The sequence below is a fragment of the Drosophila tropicalis genome, unplaced genomic scaffold (assembly GCF_018151085.1).
Source record: "Drosophila tropicalis isolate 14030-0801.00 unplaced genomic scaffold, ASM1815108v1 contig_845, whole genome shotgun sequence".
Lineage (NCBI taxonomy): Eukaryota > Metazoa > Arthropoda > Insecta > Diptera > Drosophilidae > Drosophila > Drosophila tropicalis.
The window spans coordinates 2,020,497-2,031,578 of record NW_027173338.1 but is presented as its reverse complement, the minus strand read 5'-3'; the positions used below and the strand labels follow the sequence as shown (position 1 = coordinate 2,031,578).

At 36.9% G+C, this 11,082-nt stretch overlaps 2 protein-coding genes across 2 annotated transcripts; one reads left to right on the top strand and one right to left on the bottom strand.

Annotated features, from left to right (window-relative positions):
* Window positions 1-251: 251 nt before the first annotated feature.
* Window positions 252-1,086, top strand: LOC137581578 (Golgi-associated plant pathogenesis-related protein 1). Its single transcript, XM_068295877.1, has 3 exons — window positions 252-597; window positions 653-879; window positions 942-1,086. Exons 1-3 carry the CDS (start codon window positions 403-405, stop codon window positions 1,033-1,035), a joined length of 516 nt encoding a protein of 171 aa, XP_068151978.1. The 5' UTR covers window positions 252-402; the 3' UTR covers window positions 1,036-1,086.
* LOC137581574 (uncharacterized) lies at window positions 1,078-2,307 on the bottom strand. The gene is made up of 3 exons (XM_068295873.1): window positions 1,709-2,307; window positions 1,429-1,655; window positions 1,078-1,367 (listed from the first exon to the last, which is right to left on the bottom strand). Exons 1-3 carry the CDS (start codon window positions 2,264-2,266, stop codon window positions 1,109-1,111), a joined length of 1,044 nt encoding a protein of 347 aa, XP_068151974.1. The 5' UTR covers window positions 2,267-2,307; the 3' UTR covers window positions 1,078-1,108.
* Window positions 2,308-11,082: the final 8,775 nt, after the last annotated feature.

Here is an 11,082-nt window from a genome sequence, read left to right as displayed (position 1 = left end):
TGTGAATCTTTAATCAGTTGTGCAAATGCAAATGAACGGGCATTGATGTCATTGCTCTAGGCACAGATTAAACCGACGCACAGGGATCAAGGAGATGAGAAAACTCACCCTATGGCATTTAATCTCTCGCTAAGATTATCTCTAGAAGGTAGTTTATGATATGCATTTGCATTTAGTGCTCTCAAAAGACTAACGATTGTGCAAAACACTTGTTTATAAATATTAAACATCATTTTGTCTTTCGTTTCCCATTGTTAGTCGAAATTTTATTTAAATGTCAATGAGTAGGATTAATTAGAACTTTGTTTTCATTTTAAAATCATATTTAATCTGGATTTCTGGACCTGAGCTCTCTGCACTCTTCCGCTTTTTGGCCCTGCCATAAATTGTGTTGCCGTTATAATGCCGACAAAACAGCAATCCATACCATCAACCCATGCCCGTACACCTGGACCTCTTGGTCAAGATACCAAGGCCAATAATGAACGCTTTTTAAAAGAGGTATTTGTGGCCACCAATAAATATCGAGCTATGCATGGTTGTCCAGCCCTAACAATCAACAACGAACTTAATAAATTAGCCCAAGAGTGGGCCAATGTAAGTATAAACTACATATAATTTTGACCTTCTATACTTCTTTATTCAATTGTAGCATTTGCGTGATAAAAATGTCATGTCGCATCGCCCAAATCCGAAATATGGTGAGAATATCTTTCTATCTGGTGGCATGGATGTAACCGGTGATTTGCCCGTTGAAATGTGGTATCGTGAAATAATTAGTTACAATTTTGATAAATCTGACTTTACCCCAACTTCGGGACATTTTACCCAACTGATATGGAAGTCGTGCAAAGAAATGGGTTCTGGTGTGGCAAGAAAGTGAGTTTCATAGAGCAATTCCATTTGAATTACCAACCATGAAATTATTTTTCCCTCCTCAGGGCTGATAGAACTTGGGTGGTCTGCAATTATAATCCACCTGGCAATGTGTTGGGTCAGTTCAAAGAAAATGTGCCAAGAAAAATATCAGAATAACCATTCATGATTACATTTAGAAATAAAATTCGCTAGGTCCAGAATTAATAATGGAGTTTTATTCATTAGTAGATTATTTTAAAAATGTAACCGCTTTAGAGTTCTGGGTTTGGCATTCCTTAGCCGTCATGTAGGTCTTTGTTTTTTTACAAGATTGCCTTTGTTCCATGGGACATTTGGCTTGTATTGATATTTCTTTGGATTTCTTCATTTTATCCATTTCAATATCCGAATCCGATAAAAGCAATTTTCGTGGTAGCACATTCTCCTTGAAATGCCCACGTATATTACCAGCTGGATGATAATTACACACTATCCACATGCGATAGTCACTAGGGTAGAAAGAGATTGTTTAGTTATACAAAGTGCATGCTTGGCCCACCATAAACCCACTTTGAAGCCATTCCAATGCCAAGAAGTTGGGTCTCCCACCAAACCATTTGGGTAAAATGTCCAGCATAGATATCAAAGCACGGCCGTATGAAATCATAATTATATTTCTCTTGATACCATAGTTTCATCATGCGCTCCACACAGAAGAGTGGTTTACGGGCACACATAATATTCTCACCATACTTAGGAATGGGACGAGTCTCGAGCATATTCTTAGATGCCAAGTGCTATAAAAAATATCTATGGAACTGATTGAAACATTTGGATTTTTGATGCCTACCTCTGCCCATTCCTGTGCATAAGAGGATATTTTGTCATCCATTATTAAAGGACACGCACAGTGCATTCGTCTATATCTATTTGTCTCCTTTAGCACCGCTCTCTTGATGGCTTTAATTTCTTTTTCTGTTAACTCTGGCTCTGCATTCTGGCAGGTGGCATTCTCTTTTTCCTCTTTTGCCTTTTCATCCTCATTTGTTGGCCTACACTTTGGTGCCAGACAATTCACCAACTGATCATCATTGATAATAGGCGTTTCTCTTCCCGCTTGCCGTGATTTTGACCGTGTTCTCCCTTCACGTATACTTAGGTTTGGCATGGAATGTATACAATCTCTTGGAAGTGGTAACATTTGCTCACAGGCCACATAATTGCGAGAGTTCGCATAAATCTTTATGGGTCTCTGGCAAATTGGTGAGATGCAACTATAACATTTTTGCAAGTCTCGAAGATTTCTGTCGCATGCTACAAATTTGGCATCATTTCCACGTATAACGGTTGGCAGACTACAACAGCATTTATCTTTGGTCTCATCGGATTGAAGTTGAAGTAAATCCATTTTCTTTTCTTTTTTGGAAATTTTATTTTATTTAAAATTTTTCAAAGAATGTTTTTTATAAAATTTTTATGTAAATGATTACTTCAACAAAGGGAAATCCAATTTCATGCTTAACGAAGTCAAATTTTTGCACTAAACTGGAAGAAAAAGACAAAATGGGAAAATCGAAATCATAAATTCTATTGTTCTTATGCAAAGGACCTTATTAAAGTTAGTGAAAATAAAAAGACATATTAGTGAATTTACAAAAAAAGAACCAACTCTCTGAAGAATCACAAGAATCACACAATCTTTAGTAGCAACGCTCGAAAATGTTTCATAAACTAATTTCTTCAAGTGTATTTACCTTTATAATTTTCGTTTTTGTTGACGCCTTTGGTTCTAGCCAGGCAAATTTAATTTGCCATATTTTTTTCTTGGCTGCAACAATTTCACGTCACACATCATTAATTTTAAAATTTTTGCCATAAATATCCGTAGGGGCGTGGCTGACATTTCGCTTTGGGTCACAAAGGTGGTCCTCCGTCAACAAACTGCCTGCCTGCCTGCCTGTCTCGTCGTATCTGTCATTTGAACAGGGAAATTAAAAAACAGAAAATAACAGAAGCATTTTCCATAAAAATTCATAGTCTACTTTCTGGGGCTGAATGAAAGAGGGTGTAGAGCAAATGATCACTTTCTCGATGTTGTTGCTTCTCGCACATTGCAATTTTCGCATTTTTTTGTTGTTGTTGTTGTTTCTCCTTGTTGGAGTAAATTTTTGTGGCATGCTGCCAACACAACTTTGACATGACGCCAGAAAATTTACGCCTGTGTGTTCGTGTGTGTGTATTTGTCACTTGTTGACGGTGTGAAACTGTAGCCAGAGGCAACAATCGCCTGCCCTTCATCGGCTCAATGCTGATGTTGCCTCTAAAAGTGGTTTATTGGGTTAACGGCTACGATGGTGGTTTGCGGTATATGTGGCATGTGGCAAGAGGTACAGAAGAAGACACAAAAGAGCGACTGCTGACTGCTATGTATGTGAAAACTTTAATGTTGTGTAAATCAAAGTATAACGAACAAAAGTTTTAAAATTAACTACATAGAGCATGATGACTCTTGATAGCTATAAGTTTTTAACATATCACAACAGAAATGAATGGGATTGGCAATTTGTAAGATCTTGTATCTACATATTGCACATAAAGACTATGTGACATTGAGTTGACATTTGAACAGCAAATGTTTATTGGAGTGAAAGTTATTCAAATGCAGCTACTTGTCTAAGCAAAAACATTCATTTGGATATATGACACATTCTAGGAGAGAGAAACTACAAAATGAAAAGACAAATGAACGTACTCCAAGAGTTTCAATCAGACAGAAGAACAAGCGATTCAAACGGATTTTCTATTTACCTGTTTATAGACACAACCACCAAGTATTTTCTTTACAATCAATTTAAATATATTTAAACGAATGGCATTTCACTTGTTTCCCATTCTTCTTTATCCTTTTCAATCTTCTTTTGAAAGAGTGTAGTAGTTAAATCTGATTTTCTGGCATTTCCCCTTTTGCCAGTCTGCCGTCTGTTGCTGTGGTCAGTGGCAGGTCTTTGTGCCATATTACACCTTGTTTAACAGTTTAATGCATTTTCCAACTGTCAATAAGCCGCAGACAAAAGTTCAATTTAAATAGCATTAAAAAGCAAGAGAGAAGAAAACAATAAAAACGTGTCCTGGCAATGGCAATCCTCAAATGAATGACATCAGCTGGACTTTTCACAATGTAATTAAGCAGGCACAAAAGTTTCAGACAGCACCAGTACGAGGTCAGTCAAAATAAGTTGCCCAAGTGAAATACTTTAAAAGGGCAAACGATGAAAAAAACCAGGAAAAAAAATTTACTTATCCCTATATATACAATTGCAATTTGCGTTAAATTTCTCAATGGCATTGTGGGGGAGTAACGTGAAAATGCTGTTGCTGCTTTTCCGCAGGCAACAAGATTCGTAATAACAAGAACATTGCCAAGCTGCTTTAAGGCAAAAGTCTCATTTATTTTAATGTGTCGACGCCTGACGACGTGCAAATGTCTGTCAGGTTTTAACCCTGGCAAAGTATGCAATGTGTTTTTTTCTTCTCCCCAACTTTCCTGCATTTTAAAATCTTCTTGCAAATGCAACTGCAACTGCTCTTTGTATGTGTGTGTGTGTGTGTGCTGTAATTATTACACTGACATTGCAGCTGCTTCTGGTTCGCCAGCTTTGCTCCTGGTTGTTTTTTCCTGTATTTTCTCTTCCTGTCTCACTTTTGTTCTCTATCTCTCTGTCTCGTACAATTTGTAGGTCAAACCCATGGCAGACAACAAGGGCCATAACAATGCCAATTTTAATGGTCATTACAATAAAGGCCATAACCATAAAAAATGCAGCAACAACAACAACAGAGACAAGAACAGAGACAGCAGCATTGAGGCATCATAAGCATTTATGGGGCTTACGGGTCGTATTAATAATATTCATCTGTGTCCTCAGTCCCCGCAGATCATTCGCTTAAAATGCAAATGAATTAAATTTCAATTTTTAACAACAACACCAACGAATCCAAAAAGCCGTTATAACTTATTGGTCGTGTTTTCTACACCCTTTTCAATTGAATGCTTTGTAGATACAGAAAACAACCAAACAGGAAATATGTTTTCACGTGAATTTTGTGTGTGAGATAAGATATATCTTAATGAAGAAGAGAGACTCGAATTTGTAATATTTAAGATTTGAATGTTAACAAACTGTCACTCAGAATAAATATACTTTTTTATTTACGCAGGGCAAAAGCGTGTCCTTCAAATGTGAATAACAAATATTGTAATGTAGAATTGCATTGTAGTTAACAATGTTGTTTAAGGTTTCTTTTTTTCCATTAAAATATATAACTTTGTAGTTAGTTTTTTGTCAAATCTATTGTTTATATATTAACTTAAGGTATTGAGTACTAGTATTTTGAAAGCAGTAAGGAGATGGTTCTTTGTAGTACTTAGTTTTGTATTGGCAAAATAGCGATTAATTCGATCGCTTTAACAACTGCTCTTTGGTAATTTCTCCAGGTTCTTTCTTCCAAGCTTTCGTTACCCTTTGGATACTCTTTGAGTCACAGCTGTTGACTCGATGCTTTAAAATAGATATTTTTAATGTATAAGCCAATGGGTTACACCTTATCCCTTTTGATTCGTTGCTTTTTGCGTTTCAAGAATGGAAATCAGAAATGTATATGGCAAAACACGCGTCGTAATCATTGCCGTCTGTTGCCGTGTCTTCTGCAGCTTCTTCCGTTGTGTTTGCTCTCACGAGATTTACAACGTGACAGTGCACAAACAGTGGAAAGAATGGAAGGACCGGCAGATACCATTCTGGTTGACCCAGGGGTTTCTCAGCACCTGGGGAAATGCCTTCGACTTCGTCGCTTGGCGACACGTGCCAAGGACACTGATTTATATGTTTTCCATTTTTGTTTTATTAGCGGCAGTCTTGTATCTGGTCCTCTCCCTTCTTTTGCTCCTCTTGTGTCACTGTCTCTTCGCAAGAAAACGTGCGTGGAATTAATGAGCGTTTCCCCTCGCGTCACGTTGCGCCATCATTCGTACCCACAAAACTATTTTAAAGTGCCTGGGCCAACTGGTTGGCTGGGCAAATTAAAATGGGCATGAAATAATCATAAATTGCGCATTGGTGCATTAAAATTTCCATCGTTTTAAGTCACACAAGTAACCATTTTCCACAGACATCGCTAGAGGAGAGACAATTGGAAAGGGGCTCGGAAGCGACGAAGGCGACTGCGTATATCCTGGTCTTTGGCAGCCATTTCAGTTCATCCCCCCAAACTGTTGGCTATAATTCTGCGTTGCTTTAAACGGAGTTGCATTTTGCATTTTACGATATGAATGGATTGCATGGTTGACTGCAAAAACCAATTCTATGCACAATGCTCTGTGTTCTGTTATCCTAAATTCTCTTATATTTCGCCACAACTAGGGAACGAGAAGCTAAACTAAAAGTATTCTCTGACTTAAAATTTAGTCTGCCTTTCTTTCTCAGGCCTGCTATAAGCAGTGGGTGAAGTCATGTTTTGAAATTTATTAAAATGTTTTGGAAATATAAGCAATATCTAAGTTACACCAGCCATCCAAAAGTTCTGTAGAGTTTCTAAAAATGGATTTTAAAACTTTCTATTGCATACTTCAGGGAAAAAATTGCCTTTAATTGACATCTTAAGGACATATACTGATCATTTTAGAATTTCACAATCAATATTCTAAATTTAAAATGTAAATTCTCCGACTTTTTAACCTTTTTGGAAGACGCCTTTATTTACCAGAACTTTATCTGTTATTAAATAGTTTGTAGGTTATGTTTTGGTTATATCTTTATCAGCATGCAAAACAGGAGAACATTGCATCACATCGCATCGCATGGCATGGAATCTCAATTCATCCCTGAGGGGATGCCACCCCGGAAGAGAACAGAGATTTCGCTGGCCAACTGCCGTATAAAGCCGAAAAACCGCGGCGCGCTTTTCATTTCAATTTGCTGCCAAAATGCCAGGAATGAATGCCAAGGGAAGGATATTGTCGATGACTATGGGAATGAGAATGAAATTGAGGTGGAACTGAAAGTGTGGAAGCAAGCACGCAACCATTTGGTCGCTCGTTGGCCAATTTAGTTTAACGTTGCAGCTGTTGGAGCTTCTGTTATCATTCAATTGCCGCCTTCGTTGCAATTTTGAATGCCAAATGGCCAGAACTAGAGATGGCACCTATTCAGTTACTTTAAGTTTTAAGTGAAATTAACTTGATTAACTTAATATTTTTCAATTTCGGATATGCAAAAATGAAATGAACTTTGGAGTTTTTAGCTGCTCTCTAACTTTTAATTGTTATTTCTAAAAGTTGATCTAGTTAATTTTTAACTCCAAGCAATCTTGAAGTCCTTTGTTATTCATAGTTGACATAAAAAAACCATTATAAATTTCTTAATACTTCTTCTAATTACTGCTAAAAGTTTTGACTTTGGACGTTTGTATTATGTGCTCCTCTCTAGAAATAAAGTCAGTGCATCTTGCAATTGGTCAAGTGCTTTCCGGTCTTTGGTTTGGTTTAATTGGGCAAATAGGGTTCATCGTTGAAAATGGCCAAAGACCACTTGACTTGGCCAGGCGCCTTTAGTTAGTTTTGCTGGTTTGCTGATTGCTGATCATCATGAAAATTAGCTTAACTAACCCCAGGGCAAAGGCAAACTTGACACCACTTAGAACTGCCCAATCCCCCTTCAAGCACTTTAGCCATCTAACACAATAGTCAGTTGTTGACAACGACAACAACAACCACAATCTGCATTCCCTCATCTCGCCCATGCTTTTGATCCCCGACCTGGGCAATCTGAATTGGGATTGAAAAGCGTTTAGAATGTTCCAGCCAGACGGGCTTACGTGTTTGGAATTTAAGCGATAGCTTAAAGGGTTTGGTGCTGGGGCAGGCAACCACCTAATCCTACTGGAGAGTGGAGTGAAGTGGAATGAAGCATGTCTACATGCATACCAAATTGGTTTAATTCAATAAAAACAATTTTTCTCATCAACTTGTTTAGGCCAATGGCTAAAACAGTTATGAGTTAGCTATTCTACCATTTTTTTTTTTTTTTTTTTAATAAATTTTGCTTTTGTTTCCTGGCCTGGGGGCGATTTTCAAATTGTTCGTTGTGTTCAAAAGTCTGGAAAGTAATTGTGTTAAAAGTAAAATCAACCAAAAATGAAACAAAGAGAAAAAAAAAACCGAAACAGTGTATACATATATATGAACGAAACTAACTACATCAACAGCATAACGTGAGCTCGATAACATTTTAGTTGAATAAACAAATTTTCTTTTGGAAAAGCTAAGCAAATATGAAATTCCATTAATTTAATGAAAGCTTCGGGCTAAGAGGATGGTACGATGAAAAAGAGGGCGGATGGGCTGATGGGCGGATCTATGTATATATATACCAAGTAAGTGAATTTCATCAACAAAAACTGCAGCCAGGGGTCAGGATGATTAATGCAATTTTTCCCTTACTCAGTGAGAAGAAGCCCAGACAAGTGGCAATCAATAAAGCGATGGGGGGAAATGAAATAACAAAAAGTTTTATACAACCCTTTGCTCATAATTTTAATTTTATTCGTGAGTTTAAGACCATAAGACTATAAAGAGGAAATACGAAAAATGTTGTATATTAAATATAACTAAAAACCAAGTATTTTGTCTCACAAGTAAACAGAATTTGGACATACATTACCTAATTTCACTATGGAATCCCGTCTGTCTTTCACCCACAACTCGACTTATTTGCTTTCTTGGCAGTTTTCTGAACCCTAGCATAATTTATTTATTAAGTTTTTGCTCTTCAACTGGGCAGCAGATGGTTGGCCCCAAAAAAAAAAAAAGTGGGAAATTCTTTTCGCGATGTCTGCAACTATTTGCATGCCTTTTCATTCCACACCACATCGTCCTCCAGATCCTTCTCACACCAGAGAGATTTCCAAGTCATTGGATAAATGCAAACTATGCAATATAATCGCATGATATATGCCTAATCTCTGCAGCAAAGTTTTACATTGACTATGAGTAGCAGCAGGAGCTCAAGGATGGAATGCCGTTAAGTCCTTTTCACAGGGTGAAGCTCATGCTGGCGAGTCAATTTCAGCGATTAAATTAAGAATGCATAACTTGCAAGGTTAACAACGTTACAGAGAAATTGAGAGAGACCTAGAGAATCGGGCAACAGCGGGATACCAACACAGAAAGTTGAAGTGCAATTGCCCAGGCACGACCAAAAGCTCTGATTCTCAATTCCTTGCTTTCTTCCTTTTTTTTCTTGCTCTCTTTGTATTTGGCATTCTCTTTGGCCTCCTCCTATTCGCTTCCTTCATCCTCTGGCTACTTATCTACTTTTTTCAATTTGCGATTTGTTGTTTCTTCTGCCCCTCCTTTCATGAGCCCTGGGATCCATTTCAGGGCGCGTCCTGTTCGTGTTTTTTTCTTGTTCCTTTGCTTGTTTGTTTGTTAGTTTGTTACTACATAAACCTGTGCCTGCTCCTGGACCTGAACCAGGATCTGAAACGTGCTTTACTCTGGCCTGTTATAAGCATCTTGTACTCCGTTACTCGTATTTGTTTTTAATGCATTTTTGTTTGCCTTTTTCATCCCAAAGATTTTCCATTTTTCCCCTCCTTTTTTTATTTTTTTGCATTTCTGCAAATAGTTTTCATAAATGTTGCTATTGTTGTTGCTACACCACCAACCAGATGATGACGACGATGATGATTGCACCCGGAGTAGGACTTGACTTTCCCAGCCAGCCATCACTTTTAATTTGTTCGAATGTGCGAACACATCCCAACTATAGAAACTGCGGGCGGATCTCCAGACAAGTTACAATAACCATAGACGACAACGACTAATGGACTCTTTTCTGGTCTAGAATGTTGGCCATTTTTTTCGTTTATATGTTCATAACTTGTGATGTAAAGCTTTAGGTTTTGCTTTAAAAATTTCAATTCTATTTAAACAATTAAACACATGTAATGTCTTATTTTTGATCGTATTAGGATAATAATAAAGGAATATTTAAAAAAATTTTGTAAATTTGTTGACAAGGACTGATCGTTATTTCCTCAGACGTATAAGCATCATTTGAAATGCAAAGGCGCTAATACCCCAGTGTTGGACAACGACACACACACACACACATGCACACTCGTAAAGGTAATTGAATTAAGGTTCACATTCTCACACTGGTCCGTGCAGTTTCCAGTTTCCTGTCTTTTTGCCTTTCGCTACAGGAGTTTGTCCTCACATACACACATACAAATACATGCTTTTGTTTGCAGCTTTTCGCCATTTATACCTCTACATATAGGTATGTATGTATGTATGTGAAAAGTTATAAGCCCAGTTAACAACAGAGCAACAACAACAACAACACACAAAAAAAAAACCAAAGGGACCAACAAAACATCCGCATCCATTTTGTGGGCAAAAAGGGCAACAGCTGCCATTCGCTTTATTGCTGGCTTTTTAATGTTAACAAAGTGCGTACTTTGTTATGTACTTAAAAGGCATTAAGACCAGCACCAACACTAACACCAACAACAACAACAACCACATTCAGTGTATGCTGAACACCATCCAAATCATTAACTTGCATATTTATAAAGTGCACAAATTCATAAAAAATATAAACAATGTGGAGAACAATGCCAGCATTCGATTATATACACACAAAATGTCAAATTTCTTGCCACCATCTAAAAAAAAAAAATTCAATTTAATTTTCACTTAAACAATTTATTTTAATATTATAATTGCAAAGACCCCATTTCTTCTATCCCCCCAATGTAGATAAGTGAAAAAACATTAAGAGACAATTGAAAGCACTTTGAATTGGTGGAGAATTGTAAATTTTGAGTATAGCCCATTGGGGTTGAATAAAGTTGGTTCAAGAACCTCTTTTATACCTTAAAAGGGATGATTCCAGGAAAATAATTGAGTTTCCACAATTTATAAACAATTTTTAGACAGATTTCTCTAAAAAGTGAAATAATCTTACCTAAACTGTTTATCAACTCCGAAGCTTCTTATTTAACATCTTGTCTAAAACTGATTAGTAAGAAATGCTTAGCTACTTAGTTAAACTTATTACTAATACTCGAATGACTAAATAAAACACATAAAACATGTCATTTAATTCCCCATAATTTTCAATTGTTCAACTGTCAGTAAATGTTATTTATTTTAAATAT

Bases quoted from the DNA above. Each gene is read 5' to 3' on its own strand.
- LOC137581578 (XM_068295877.1), top strand. From the start codon at position 403: ATGCCGACAAAACAGCAATCCATACCATCAACCCATGCCCGTACACCT. The intron at 598-652 runs GTAAGTATAAAC...ATTCAATTGTAG, and splicing joins TAGCCCAAGAGTGGGCCAAT to CATTTGCGTGATAAAAATGT. The intron at 880-941 runs GTGAGTTTCATA...TTCCCTCCTCAG, and splicing joins GGTTCTGGTGTGGCAAGAAA to GGCTGATAGAACTTGGGTGG.
- LOC137581574 (XM_068295873.1), bottom strand. From the start codon at position 2,266: ATGGATTTACTTCAACTTCAATCCGATGAGACCAAAGATAAATGCTGT. The intron at 1,656-1,708 runs GTAGGCATCAAA...TATTTTTTATAG, and splicing joins ATGCACAGGAATGGGCAGAG to CACTTGGCATCTAAGAATAT. The intron at 1,368-1,428 runs GTGGGTTTATGG...TTTCTACCCTAG, and splicing joins GGCATTGGAATGGCTTCAAA to TGACTATCGCATGTGGATAG.